The 16,009-nt window shown below is 39.7% G+C and overlaps 1 protein-coding gene across 11 annotated transcripts in view; it reads right to left on the reverse strand.

The window, feature by feature from the left end:
• Positions 1-16,009, reverse strand: part of LOC139761093 (interleukin enhancer-binding factor 2 homolog) — a 41,552-nt gene that overhangs the window by 12,941 nt on the left and 12,602 nt on the right. For all 11 annotated transcript variants that reach the window (XM_071684961.1, XM_071684956.1, XM_071684965.1 and 8 more), the window contains 2 exons: positions 15,744-15,864; positions 13,698-13,809 (listed from right to left, as the gene is read on the reverse strand). In XM_071684961.1, coding sequence (XP_071541062.1) covers positions 13,698-13,809; positions 15,744-15,864 — 233 coding nt within the window. The remainder of the gene's footprint in view (positions 1-13,697; positions 13,810-15,743; positions 15,865-16,009) is intronic.

Raw genomic sequence — 16,009 nt, forward strand, 5'->3', positions numbered from 1 at the left:
GGTATTGCAGTGGAATTTATTAAAAAAGGGGGTGACTGTATTGTTGACTGGTTGGTAAGGTTATTTAATGTATGTATGACTCATGGTGAGGTGCCTGAGGATTGGCGGAATGCGTGCATAGTGCCATTGTACAAAGGCAAAGGGGATAAGAGTGAGTGCTCAAATTACAGAGGTATAAGTTTGTTGAGTATTCCTGGTAAATTATATGGGAGGGTATTGATTGAGAGGGTGAAGGCATGTACAGAGCATCAGATTGGGGAAGAGCAGTGCAGGTTTCAGAAGTGGTAGAGGATGTGTGGATCAGGTGTTTGCTTTGAAGAATGTATGTGAGAAATACTTAGAAAAGCAAATGGATTTGTATGTAGCATTTATGGATCTGGAGAAGGCATATGATAGAGTTGATAGAGATGCTCTGTGGAAGGTATTAAGAATATATGGTGTGGGAGGCAAGTTGTTAGAAGCAGTGAAAAGTTTTTATCGAGGATGTAAGGCATGTGTACGTGTAGGAAGAGAGGAAAGTGATTGGTTCTCAGTGAATGTAGGTTTGCGGCAGGGGTGTGTGATGTCTCCATGGTTGTTTAATTTGTTTATGGATGGGGTTGTTAGGGAGGTGAATGCAAGAGTTTTGGAAAGAGGGGCAAGTATGAAGTCTGTTGGGGATGAGAGAGCTTGGGAAGTGAGTCAGTTGTTGTTCGCTGATGATACAGCGCTGGTGGCTGATTCATGTGAGAAACTGCAGAAGCTGGTGACTGAGTTTGGTAAAGTGTGTGAAAGAAGAAAGTTAAGAGTAAATGTGAATAATGAATAAGAGCAAGGTTATTAGGTACAGTAGGGTTGAGGGTCAAGTCAATTGGGAGGTGAGTTTGAATGGAGAAAAACTGGAGGAAGTGAAGTGTTTTAGATATCTGGGAGTGGATCTGGCAGTGGATGGAACGATGGAAGCGGAAGTGGATCATAGGGGGGGGAGGGGGCGAAAATTCTGGGGGCCTTGAAGAATGTGTGGAAGTCGAGAACATTATCTCGGAAAGCAAAAATGGGTATGTTTGAAGGAATAGTGGTTCCAACAATGTTGTATGGTTGCGAGGCGTGGGCTATGGATAGAGTTGTGCGCAGGAGGATGGATGTGCTGGAAATGAGATGTTTGAGGACAATGTGTGGTGTGAGGTGGTTTGATCGAGTAAGTAACGTAAGGGTAAGAGAGATGTGTGGAAATAAAAAGAGCGTGGTTGAGAGAGCAGAAGAGGGTGTTTTGAAATGGTTTGGGCACATGGAGAGAATGAGTGAGGAAAGATTGACCAAGAGGATATATGTGTCGGAGGTGGAGGGAACGAGGAGAAGAGGAAGACCAAATTGGAGGTGGAAAGATGGAGTGAAAAAGATTTTGTGTGATCGGGGCCTGAACATGCAGGAGGGTGAAAGGAGGGCAAGGAATAGAGTGAATTGGAGCGATGTGGTATACCGGGGTTGATGTGCTGTCAGTGGATTGAATCAAGGCATGTGAAGCGTCTGGGGTAAACCATGGAAAGCTGTGTAGGTATGTATATTTGCGTGTGTGGGCGTATGTATATACATGTGTATGGGGGTGGGTTGGGCCATTTCTTTCGTCTGTTGCCTTGCGCTACCTCGCAAACGCGGGAGACAGCGACAAAGCAAAAAAAAAAAAAAAATTAAGTATACAAAGCATATGACGTAAATCTGAATGCCGGTGTGTTGTAAGGTCACAACAAAAGTTGAGTTGGAATTAACAAGCTGGGGAGAATTCAGAAACATTGTATCAACAAAACTAAGAATAAATCACGAGACAATCATGAAAGGATGGAAAAATAGCTAATACAGACTAAAATGGAGAGAAATGTACGATAACACATGCACAGCAACAAATTGAAGAAAATACACCAGACTAAATGCTTTACAATATGTACATCAAAATGGCACCACACAAAAACAGTAAAAAAATACCCTTAATATTTTAACAAACAAAAAATAAATTACACGCTAGCAGTGAACCCACTAGGAGACGACTAAACAATGGTAAAAATGATTCTGAATGAACCCATGACTGACAATAATGCAATGTACAGGGTAGCAGAGAATAAAAGCAATGTGAAACAGGTGGCACATCTTTAAAGTGCTGATGTACAACCACTCCTTATAGTAAGAACTTTTCATATGTAATCTGTCACAAAGGCCTGTCCTCAATGAGGACTTCCCCATGACTGAAGCCCGCAGTTGGATCACAGAATGAGTTTATGAAGAACTGGCCCCTTTTCATCATTCTGTATCAGCGACTTAAATCACTACGTTACCTATCTGTATATAACTGATGTTTACACATTTGTAAAAGTACATGCCGGCAATGCCTCCTATAAAGCATGGTGTGACAGAAACTGAAAGCAATCTAAGGAGATTTTTCAGTAAATGAAACTACATCCAGCAGAGCTTCCTACATAACAGGGATTCTTGTGATATATCTCGTCTTCAGTCTGTTTATATTTTCCAAAATTTTATTGATAGTTCCTTGTACTAGTTCATTATTCCAATGCTCACTACCATGGCACACATGAAAAGCTAAATCTTCCTATTAATTGTTAATTCATGCATTGTATTTCCTCTATATACTCTAATTCAATCTGCCTCATCTATCAATCACATCAAAGCAAAGAAGTCTCCCACATTTCCTCCCCCATATGCAGGACCACAGGTCAGCAAGCGTGGCATTGTTTAGTATTTCCAGTATGGAAGTTGCACCTTGGGCATGAAGCATCTTAGGATATTTTAAAATTGTTGAAGAAATTGGTGATATCCAGATAGAAGACTGAAACTGTAACGAGTCTGTTTCAGATGGGTGTATGTCTGGTGTACCGGAGTTTATGAATGGATTGGGAGGGTGATTTTCACCTCTTGCAGAGTCATTACTGTGTGGACTGTATCTGTTTTGTCAATTTTAAGTTTGTTGAGGAGGGAAAGATCTGGAGTCTTGGTTGCTGAATGGTGAGGTGGGGATGAGTTTTGTTTCTTCATTGGGGTTGACGGTTGGTTATACAGTAATGAAGAAACAAAACTCATCCCCACCTCACCATTCAGCAACCAAGACTCCAGATCTTTCCCTCCTCAATGGATGGGTATGGTACTGCTGCAGAAACCTGAGTATTAAAAATAACAAGGGAGACCACATAGGAAGTATTTTACTGAATGTTTATGTTTGCTAGGCAACCAGTGATCATTCTGAGAATATATGGTGTGGGAGGCACGTTGTTAGAAGCAGTGAAAAGTTTTTATCGAGGATGTAAGGCATGTGTACGTGTAGGAAGAGAGGAGAGTGATTGGTTCTCAGTGAATGTCGGTTTGCGGCAGGGGTGCGTGATGTCTCCATGGTTGTTTAATTTGTTTATGGATGGGGTTATGAGGGAGGTGAAAGCAAGAGTTTTGGAGAGAGGGGCAAGTATGCAGTCTGTTGTGGATAAGAGAGCTTGGGAAGTGAGTCAGTTGTTGTTCACTGATGATACAGCACTGGTGGCTGATTCGGGTGAGAAACTGCAGAAGCTGGTGACTGAGTTTGGTAAAGTGTGTAAAAGAAGAAAGCTGAGAGTAATTGTGAATAAGAGCAAGGTTATTGAGTACAGTAGGGTTGAGGGACAAGTCAATTGGGAGGTAAGTTTGAATGGATAAAAACTGGAGGAAGCGAAGTGTTTTAGATATCTGGGAGTGGATTTGGCAGCAGATGGAACCATGGAAGTAGAAGTGAGCCATAAGGTGGGGGAGGGGCGAAAGTTCTAGGAGCGTTGAAAAATGTGTGGAAGGCAAGAAAGTTATCTCGGAAAGCAAAAATGGGTATCCGACAATGTTATATGGTTGCGAGGCATAGGCTATAGATAGAGTTGTGCGGAGGAGGGTGGATGTGTTGGAAATGAGATGTTTGAGGACAATATGTGGTGTGAGGTGGTTTGATCGAGTAAGTAATGAAAAGGTAAGAGAGATGTGTGGTAATAAAAAGAATGTGGTTGAGAGAGCAGAAGAGGGTGTTTTGAAATGGTTTGGTCACATGGAGAGAATGAGTAAGGAAAGATTGACAAAGAGGATATATGTGTCGGAGGTGGAGGGAACGAAAAGAAATGGGAGACCAAATTGGAGGTGGAAAGATGGAGTGAAAAAGATTTTGAGTGATCAGGGCCAGAACATGCAGGAGGGTGAAAGGAATAGAGTGAATTGGAACAATGTGGTATACTGGGGTTGACATGCTGTCAATGGATTGAACCAGGGCATGTGAAGCATCTGGGGTAAGCCATGGAACGTTTTGTGGGGCCAGGATGTGGAAAGGGAGCTGTGGTTTCGGTGCATTATACATGACAGCTAGAAACTGAGTGTGAACGAATGTGGCCTTTGTTGTTTTTTCCTAGTGCTACCTCGCGCACATGCGGGGGGGAGGGGGTTGTCATTTCATGTGTGGCGGGGTGGCGACGGGAATGAATAAGGGCAGACAGTATGAATTATGTACATGTGTTTATATGTATATGTCTGTGTATGTATATATATAAGTATACGTTGAGATGTATAGGTATGTATAAGTGCGTGTGTGGACATGTATGTATATGCATGTGTATGTGGGTGGGTTCGGCCATTCTTTTGTCTCTTTCCTTGCGCTACCTCGCTAACGCAGGAGACACCAACAAAGTATAATAAAATATAAAAAAAAGATAATATTTTGTGTAATTTGCAGTTTTATTTGCTTTTCTGAAGGTGGATGGCTAGGTAGGTGAAGCAAAGTTTACCGTGGAGCACATGAACTGTTTGAGGAGTATATACTAAGGGATTCTTTTCCGTGTCCAAAACTTTTGACAAAAGGTGATCTGAAGGCATTTGATTTGTTTATAGCCCTTGTGACAATGTTTGGGATGTGGAGAGTAAATGAAAGAGGTGTGTCTAACGTGTCACTCCGTATGGTTGGAGTTCTGTACACCCTACTGTACACCCTTCTAGCTTCCTTACTTTTCATTCCATTCACTCCTTAAACTCAAGTTTTTAGAAAATCAATATCCTCTTCAACAGACACTACACCAAAAACCCATATTTCACGTTCCTTAAAGCAAAATTCATCACACCTAATGACCCAAAGTATTCTCCTTTCAATACTTCTCATGTAATGTGCATATTTTTCAAAACTCAATGCGTTTCCTCACATCAGTTTTTCCATTTCTGCTGAAACTACAATCCATGTCTTTAGACCTTTGAAGTCCTGACATTTTCTTACCATACAACCACAGTTCCTAATCACAACTACACAATTTATTTGCATTTATATGGCACTTCAATTGTGTATCAACAAAAGTGACAACTACCCTTTTTCATCATACTATCAATGTACATTTCAACGGCAATTGGGAATATTTCAATTTGTTAAAAATTTCCAACTTTGTGTTAAACCAGTCACTCTTTATGCTGTTACTCTAAAAAATTTCTCATCAAAAGAAACCTCTCTACTTCTAGCAGCTTTCTAAACCATATCCAAGAAACAGTAAACAATTTCATGGTAAACAATTCCTCTCTATCAACCCTAATGTACAGCTCTTCTTAATCAATAAATGCTTTTCTTCTCTTCCATCTGTGTAATACACACATAAATAACATTTTCAACACAAAATGGTGTCCAATATATTCATATACTTCCCCTTTCAACACTAAGTCACCATTTGTTACTTCAGTTTTACTATCAAACTACTATATAATTTTTCCCTAATATCTGGCAAGCTTATACACCAATTAATTTTTTCAAACTATTTCTTATGCATTTAATCAGGAGCCTTAATTTATATAACTATCATTTCCCAGTTTCTGCAAGTATGGCTCTCAAACTCTCCCTCAAATCTTCTATTTCACCTCCATCATATACTGACTAATGAAATCGCAGCTTGCATTTCTGACTGATTTCACCAAGACGTGTCCCTACTCTTGCTATCTTAAAACTTTATTTCATGATCAAGTGTTCTGACTACACTAAAAATATGTGGAAGGAAAAGTCAGTACCTGCTTAGTCATAGATGGGTATGTATAAAGGCAGATCCTAACTGTTTGTCAGAGATGAGTCATGGGCCATGACTGCAAATGAAAGGAAGGAAGTCGGGAAGAAGCAAATAAAATAGCTGAGAACTCTAAGTGATATGCAGCATGTTGATCATATAAGGATTACTGGTTTACGAGTGAGTACGGTAGTAAAAGCAGTCTGACCGAGAAGGCTAACCATGGCGTGCTGAAATGGTTTGGTCACGAGGAGTGAAAAAAGACGCAGACAAACAGGATCTGTGTTAAAAGTGGAGGGAGCAAAATAATGAAGATAGGAGGACTTAGTGAAGGCAGCTTCTAGGTGTCAGGCTCTGTACATTCAGGAGGTCAAGAGGAGAGCAAACTGCAAACACAATACAGACAAAACATATAAACACCGAAATGACCCAACAAGGACTAAAAACCCCCCTCCCAAACAGTCTTAAAACAGCAACCCACCAGACATACACCTATCTGAAACCACACTCCCCAAACATATACAAGTTACACTTTCTTCTGAAACCACTCCCCAAACATATACAAGTTACACTTTCTAGTCTGTGCTTTGGACACCAGCCTTCTCTACAACATTACAAACACTGATTCAGCAATTATGAGATCACCTAATACCCAAGATGCAACTTCTATATAGATGACAAGGACCACTTGCTCCTAAATCATCCTACACTCACCTCACACAGGCATACAAACATCATCACACTCCTTGACCTGTGGCCGATGTGGCTGGCTTCCTTAGCGCTGTGGGAGCTCCACAGATGGGGTTCCTGGAGCAGGAAGGTAAAGATAAAGGATGGCATGGTACTGTGCATTCAGTGGGCTGAGCCTGGGCACATGAAACAGTCAGGATCTGTTCGGACTGTCCGTGGATAGTGGGTTTCAGTACACTACGACAGTTAGGGAGTGGATGTACGCAAACGAGGCCAGTGTCTTTCTGCATGTTATCTCACTTGGGTGGGAGAAATAAATGGATATAAAAAGGAAAAGAGTAATTTCTACTTAAGTCCTTTACCGTTTAAGTCCTTTATTCTCCTAAAGAATTTCAAGTTATCTGGACTGGGTACTTAGATTCCCTCATATATCCAATACTATTGTCTCTTCTTACCATTTCCCAAATGACAGCTATTGATCATCTAAAGTGACATCATGAAAAAAAAATACATTTCTATCTTGGAATCATTTTATCAGAAAAACTTACTACCATAATTTTCATTCTCCTGGAGACTGAATAACATCTGCACTGTAGCAAAAACACCACCAAATAGGACAGATATTCAACAACTTTTCTATGACAATATAACCACAATGGTACTTAACTTCCACAAACCAACTTCTAAAATGCAAAAAACAAATGAAAACGGACATTACACATATCAATTAAATCTTACACTTATTTTCCAACAAATCACAAAGAGTGACATCCAAAATACCACTTTTCACGTTCTTACTGTCTCTTGAGAAGATTCTGTCAACTGACTATCATCAATTAAGAGAACTGTTGCCTGAGGACTGGCCATAACTAATATTTAGTTTCCTTTCTTTCCTGTCTAAGAGAAAAGAGTCTTCTGAATTTCCTGCGATGACCCATAATACTTCGTGGGTGAGTTAAGGCTTCAACTTTTCAAAGGCAAATGAAGAGCTGAAAATAATTCTACGTACACTACATGACGACAAAGTTTATTTTTGAACCCTTGCACATAAAACTTGAGACTAATTTGGATTGCAAGCTTGTCACGAACTCACTCTCTGGTCTCAGCAAGGTTTCTTTAATGGTTCTTCAATTTAAAAACCCTATTATACCTTGTATGGTATTAGAGGGCAATACTTGTTTCTAGTTATGGATACACACCCCCCTCCATATTCAAAAAGAAAAAAACCCTCCATATTCAAAAAGAAAAAAAAGGGCTATTTCTTAATATACATACATCCATACACCACACACATATGTAATTACTATTATCATGCCTGATTGCCATTTCCCGCATCAGCGAGGTAGCACCAGGTAACAGACGAAGAATGGCCCATCCACTCATATACACATTTACATAAATGCCCATATACATATCAACATATACACAAATACATACATATACATACACATACACAGACATATGCATATACAAACATGTACACATTCAAACTTGCTCACCCCTGTCCATTCCTGTCACCAACCCGACCCACAGGAAACAGAATCGCTACCCCCTGCTTCAGCAAGGTAGCCCCAGGAAAACAGACAAAAAAGGCCACATTCATTCACACTCAGTCTCTAGCTGTCATGTGTAATGCACTGAAACCACAGCTCCATATCCACATCCAAGCCCCACATACATCCCTAGAAGACTTAATTTACCAATTATTGGTGTGGAAACTTATTAGGGTGATATCTTAAAGGTTAGAATAATTTTAACATTTTCTTATAAAATCTTACCCTTTTGTTACAAGCATCATCTTTCTTTTCATACATGGTCACTATTTCTCCTGTTAGTGAGGTAGAAGAGGAACAAATGCAGAAGTGGCCTAATTTGCTCACATACATACCTCGCTAATGCAGGAAACGGTGAACAAGTATGAACCTCCATCTGTTACTGCTTCCTCACAGACCTAAGTACATTTTGAGAACAAAATAGCAATAAAGAAAAATAAATTGAAGGATGAAACTGTATTTTCCTTTCAAAGAACCTAAATCACTCCTCACACGGTTGCCTAGAATGTAATTCTAAAAGTAAAAACTTAAAATAACTTTAGGTAGAACTAACATTATACAAAGTGCACATAGCTGATTTCAGCGAACTGAGACCCCCATGCCACCTCCTTCAGGAAGTTCCAGAAGGGACCAGGCATCAGAGATATATATAGATAGATAGCAATCACCATGACTAAGCTCCAATTAAAAGAGTGGGGGAGACTGTAAATGGTGTGTTTACTCTTTTTCACTTAAAAGACAATCCATATTGTCTAAGTGATCATATATCCTCCAAGTGGACTCCGATGCCCTTTGAAAGCCAGGTAAATACTACTATAGGTTTTAGAAATTCAGTGTTTTAATATGATCTAAAAGCAAGTTGAATTAGCAGCTCAATTAAGCTTTACACTAATATACTAAGCACATGCATTACTACCGCAATCAGTCTTTGGACAAACTGTTCAGTGAGTGAAAATATTTTTGTGAGAGTATAGTTTTTTGGTTACACTCTCTCATCAGATGACTGTCCAGTTTTACTTTTTCAAGCCACCAAAAGCAAGAATAGCCTCACCTAATCTTTGACACTTAAAGAGAACATAAAAGAGATGAAGAAGAAGGTTCAGTGGAAGAGCTAATTCTGATGGATAATGTGAAGAGATTGACTGTAAGAAAAGAGTGATGAGGTGTGGTCCCAGAATAAACAATTATGAAAGATTAGGTGAACTACATTCATCAGCAAGTAGTGTGTTGCAAATGTTTTCAACACGAGTATCAATGTTAAAGGGAAAAATTGGATGTGGTGCATATGATAAAAGAACTTTCTTTCTTTTAAACTATTCGCCATTTCCCGCGTTAGCGAGGTAGCGTTAGGAACAGAGGACTGGGCCTTTTTTGGAATATCCTCACCTGGCCCCCTCTGTTCCTTCTTTTGGAAAATTTAAAAAAAAAGAGAGGGGAGGATTTCCAGCCCCCCGCTCCCTCCCCTTTTAGTCGCCTTCTACGACACGCATGGAATACGTGGGAAGTATTCTTAATCCCCTATCCCCAGGGATAAATACGATGGCATAAGATATTAATAGCTGAAAATGCAGGGAAAACTGATAACATATTCTGGAATGAAATAAATAGGTATAACAGAGAAATGTGAATTAAAGTACAACGTACAGAATGAAGTCTACAAGACTCCTTGTGACAAAGAGCAAGTTCAGAGATAATTAAAGATGGTGGTATACATAAATATTATTGATACAACAGTCAGAAAAGTTTAAGATGTGCGGGGGAGAGGAAGACACTGCAAAACATAAAAAATAATTGAGTTGCACCTAAAAATGGAAAACTAAGGATGCAGATGTAGTGAGAAGTAAAAAAGAGAGAGAGGCAGCAAACCTGCAATAAAATGGATTTGGAAAGAGTATACAGCAGTAGAGAAGCGAGTTTATTCATTTACATGAATAAATCTATTAAAAAAGGGGGTGACTGTATTGTTGACTGGTTGGTAAGGTTATTCAATGTATGTATGACTCATGGTGAGGTGCCTGAGGATTGGCGGAATGCGTGCATAGTGCCACTGTACAAAGGCAAAGGGGAAAAGAGTGAGTGCTCAAATTACAGAGGTATAAGTTTGTTGAGTATTCCTGGTAAATTATATGGGAGGGTATTGATTGAGAGGGTGAAGGCATGTACAGAGCATCAGATTGGGGAAGAGCAGTGTGGTTTCAGAAGTGGTAGAGGATGTGTGGATCAGGTGTTTGCTTTGAAGAATGTATGTGAGAAATACTTAGAAAAGCAAATGGATTTGTATGTAGCATTTATGGATCTGGAGAAGGCATATGACAGAGTTGATAGAGATGCTCTGTGGAAGGTATCAAGAATATATGGTGTGGGAGGCAAGTTGTTAGAAGCAGTGAAAAGTTTTTATCGAGGATGTAAGGCATGTGTACGTGTAGGAAGAGAGGAAAGTGATTGGTTCTCAGTGAATGTAGGTTTGTGGCAGGGGTGTGTGATGTCTCCATGGTTGTTTAATTTGTTTATGGATGGGGTTGTTAGGGAGGTGAATGCAAGAGTTTTGGAAAGAGGGGCAAGTATGAAGTCTGTTGGGGATGAGAGAGCTTGGGAAGTGAGTCAGTTGTTGTTCGCTGATGATACAGCGCTGGTGGCTGATTCATGTGAGAAACTGCAGAAGCTGGTGACTGAGTTTGGTAAAGTGTGTGAAAGAAGAAAGTTAAGAGTAAATGTGAATAAGAGCAAGGTTATTAGGTACAGTAGGGTTGAGGGTCAAGTCAATTGGGAGGTAAGTTTGAATGGAGAAAAACTGGAGGAAGTAAAGTGTTTTAGATATCTGGGAGTGGATCTGGCAGCGGATGGAACCATGGAAGCAGAAGTGGATCATAGGGTGGGGGAGGGGGCGAAAATCCTGGGAGCCTTGAAGAATGTGTGGAAGTCGAGAACATTATCTCGGAAAGCAAAAATGGGTATGCTTGAAGGAATAGTGGTCCCAACAATGTTGTATGGTTGCGAGGCGTGGGCTATGGATAGAGTTGTGCACAGGAGGATGGATGTGCTGGAAATGAGATGTTTGAGGACAATGTGTGTTGTGAGGTGGTTTGATCGAGTAAGTAATGTAAGGGTAAGAGAGATGTGTGGAAATAAAAAGAGCGTGGTTTAGAGAGCAGAAGAGGGTGTTTTGAAATGGTTTGGGCACATGGAGAGAATGAGTGAGGAAAGATTGACCAAGAGGATATATGTCTCGGAGGTGGAGGGAACGAGAAGTGGGAGACCAAATTGGAGGTGGAAAGATGGAGTGAAAAAGATTTTGAGTGATCGGGGCCTGAACATGCAGGAGGGTGAAAGGAGGGCAAGGAATAGAGTGAATTGGATTGATGTGGTATACCGGGGTTGACGTGCTGTCAGTGGATTGAATCAGGGCATGTGAAGCGTCTGGGGTAAACCATGGAAAGTTGTGTGGGGCCTGGATGTGGAAAGGGAGCTGTGGTTTCGGGCATTATTGCACGACAGCTAGAGACTGAGTGTGAACGAATGGGGCCTTTGTTGTCTTTTCCTAGCACTACCTCGCACACATGAGGGGGGGAGGGGGATGGTATTCCATGTGTGGCGAGGTGGCGATGGGAATGAATAAAGGCAGACAGTGTGAATTGTGTGCATGGGTATATATGTATGTGTCTGTGTGTGTATATATATGTGAACATTGAGATGTATAGGTATGTATATTTGCGTGTGTGGACGTGTATGTATATACATGTGTATGGGGTGGGTTGGGCCATTTCTTTCGTCTGTTTCCTTGCTCTACCTCGCAAACGCGGGAGACAGCGACAAAGCAAAAAAAAAAAAAAAAAAAAACGAAAGTAAATGGAGTGTTGTAAGCAAAGATTGTAAGGAATAAGGTAAGAATGCTGAAGTTATTAGTAAACAAACACTAAGCGAAGAACAAGACCAAATTATGAAAGGAAGTGTGTTTAAACAACAGTTCTGCACTTACACAGTCTCAATGTATTTAGGAAAACCATGACAAGGGTTAATCTTAGCTAGTGTTAAAGGGGACTGTTGACACAAGCTTTTAATCTGGAATAAGTGCTAGTATAAAGAACATGACAGTACAAGCAAGTGGCTTGAAGTACATGTACGCATCCATGTGTGTGAAATACTATCATTGGTTGTTTAACATTTTAATGGATGAGGTATGAACACACTGGGTCCAAGGAAATAGAGTAGGAAGACTGGTGTACATCTATGAATGCAAATGACACTACAAAACTGTAGTCTCCTCTATGATGTGTTGATACGAAATGTCTAAATATGACAAAGAGCAACATTCCTGCTTCTGAGAGTGGGGGGTATTCACTTTGTAATATCAGCTTCAATAGAGAGGAATGATTTGTGTTTAGGTTCTTAAGCATGACATTCAATAAAAATGGCCATACGAAATATGAAGTTGAAAGTAGATACATAATTGAGAACACTTGTAGGTACTCTGAAAGCAGATATATATAAGTGAGAACATGAGTTAGTACATTTGTAGGTATTCTGAAAGTTGATGGAGCAGATGACAAATTTCTTTTCCTTCATACTTGTATGCTATCTACCACATGAGCAATGTAGTACCCACAACAGCTGATTAAACCTTAGATGAAAAAAAGATCCTGATCTGGCAGTATTCTTTTCCCCAAGCTAAAAGATTTACTCATGTGCAATGATGGGATTTTGTGCATAAGGGTGTTAATGTGAATTGAAAAATTAACCTCATTTGACAAATCATCCAAGAATAAAGCAAAAAATTAAGAAGCATATGCATGTAAGTCTCTGTCAAGTGAAGTGAAGGCTGTATGTAAAGCAGAGAAAATAATGTATGACTCCAGCATCCCACACTGCTGCTATTACCCATGGTTCATGCAACCTTCCAAACATAAATGTTTAACGACAATTATACATCATACCATAAAATAATGATAAATTTGGTCACTCACAAGATGACAGTAAAAAAATAAATGCTTGCAGAATCAATATTCATATATACAACACACTATTATCTATGACTTATCGAGCAAGACATTAAGAGACCTAAGTGTCACTGTTGACAGTAAACTAAATCTTCCATGCCTTTCATAAGAAGTAGGCCTGTCTACAGTAAGAATACACAGCATCCATGACATCATCTCCCAGCAACTACAAAGCAACTACACTACCTTGCAAGAAGAGTAACAATAATCTTAGTCACATAATCAGTTTATGCTCTCATAATTAAGCAGTCCTTAAGCTGATGTTTACTGCAAATAATCATCTATAATGAAATCTAATTGTTTCAGCTTTGCTTCAACTTCCATGATATTAAAATTAAAAAGCACACTTTGCCTAAATTATCAGAATCCCATAAAAATTTCTATTTGCAGCAATAACACTTCCTAATGTAGTTCAATATATATACTGAATTCATCCATTGACTCACCTGCAGATCCAGGTAAGAATAAACCTGCAGCAAGAAGTTGCAAACATCGCCGGAACGCAGAGTTGATGGGGAGAGCCTGTCTACTAGGATTGTTTAAAATGGCATAATGTGCCTAAGTGAGAAAAAACACCGATTAGTGGGCCTAAAAAAGACACTGATTAGTGGGCCATTGAGATGATCAAGACCAAATATTTAAGAAAGTTAGTAAATGGAAGAGGAAAAATCCATCACGAATTATACTGCATTATTAATTTTTTTCTGTACTTAACATTAGGACTGTATTCACCAACAAATTTGAAAACAAAATAGAACAAGGACTGAGTTTTGATTCTTAGAAGATGCACAGTAATTTAATCGTACTTTAAGGAATTAGGTTCCATTCAAATTCATGCAAAGCTGATGCTTCCTATCTGATCAGCAAGAAGCTAGCCACTGTCTTCCAAAGTATTTCAACCATGAAAATGTCACTTCTCAGGACAGTAACAGAATTATTTGTGAATTCTAAGGATGATATCCATTCTTTGATAAACATGCATACACATGTGTACTCATTTGTTCATTAGGAACAAATTAATTACAGCCTCATCTGCACATATCACCTCTTCAGCTGTCTTGTATAATGCAGTGAAACCAATGCCTACCAACCAACCACAATGGACATTTCAGACTATTCGATGGTTTTCCCTGACAACTCCATGTGTCCTGGTTCTGCCCCCTGTATATACATCAATCCAATTCTTTATCCCATGAATGTTTTTCACCACCCTAAATGTTCAAATCCCAATACCCTAACACCTCTTTCACTTAATCCTTTTCTCTCCTTCTTGGCTTCCTTTATGTTACTTCCCCAACTTCTGAGACACATATCCTTTTACTCTAACTTTGCTCATCTTATCAATACATCTGAACCATTATGAACATCCTGATCAGCTCCTTTGTAAGAGACTGTGCTTACCACCAAAAGCCTCTCTTCCACTACTGATCCTTTCAGGATCAACCAACCTACAACCACATTTCAATTCCAGAATGTCTGTCCCCCCCTTTTTTTCATCAAGGCCCTGGATCGCATCTGTACAGAAAGTACTATACCTTCAAACATATTCATCTTTGCCCTATCAGGCAATGACCTCTCTTTCCACATGCCCCTTAATGCTCTCCAACCCCCAAGGTTTCATCCATTGCCATATTCACTCAAAATTACCTAAACTCCCCTTTCTCTAGGTCCTCCACGTTAACATCCTTGGTCCACTTTTGAATGAACTTTTTCCACTTACAAACTCTCCTCAACTATCAAAAACTGTAGAAGTTTCTCTCTGGAATGCCACCAGAGCCATGTCATGTGCAAACAGCACCATCCTAGCATACAACAGCCTTCCTCCCTACTTTTGGACTCTTCCCTTTAACTCTGTCACCAGCCCATCCAAGAACATTGCACAAAAAACGATCATATCACATATCCATAATGAAGACCCACATACACCAGGAACCACTCACCCACCTCCATTCTTACTACTGCACATTCCTTATTCACCTGGCAAAACTTCTTACTGGATTAAGCTTCTATTTACCCTATACATTTGCAGCACCTTCCTAGAGACCTCTCTGTCAACCTTATCATATACTTGCTTTCTCCAACAAAATACACCTGACATATCTAACCATATCACTCAAAGACACCTCCCTTCCCCCTACATCCAGTGCTTTTTCACACCATAATCTGTTCCAGTGAACTGATAGTTCTAAGAACCATATCTTCATAGAGTCTCCTTAGCTTAGTATTACTAAACTGGTTTAGTGCATTATGAATACCTCATCCCAATTTCTCAAGACCTGTTTTCTTTTCTTTCCTTTATATATGCCCTTTACAACAAATATTTCACTTTTGTAAGCAATCAATTTCATATGCTATTTCTGCAGGATGAAAAAAAATGCCACAGAATAGGCTTAAAATAAAAAAACTTAAATAATGAGGTTTTAAATAGCTGATATGATGAACCCCACCCCTAAATTAGCTCAGCTCATGGAGACTGAACATTCAACTCTTACAAGAAGATCCAACATCCAAGGTGACAAGGGCTCAAATCCTTCAAAACGACCTCGAAGATCTCGCAGTAATCGGATAAGAACTTTGATAGTTGAGTGATGAGCATTCTCTTCAAACCAGCGGCTGGGGATTAAACAAAATTACATTATCAGCATAGAATTGTCTAGGGAGGCAACAAGGCTGGGAGAGACATACACATACATGCATTCATTTGTGCATTTGCAACTGTGGGTAAATAACTTTCTGGGAACACTTGGATGAGAGTAAA

The sequence above is a fragment of the Panulirus ornatus genome, chromosome 39 (assembly GCF_036320965.1).
Source record: "Panulirus ornatus isolate Po-2019 chromosome 39, ASM3632096v1, whole genome shotgun sequence".
In the NCBI taxonomy this organism is placed as follows: Eukaryota; Metazoa; Arthropoda; class Malacostraca; order Decapoda; family Palinuridae; genus Panulirus; species Panulirus ornatus.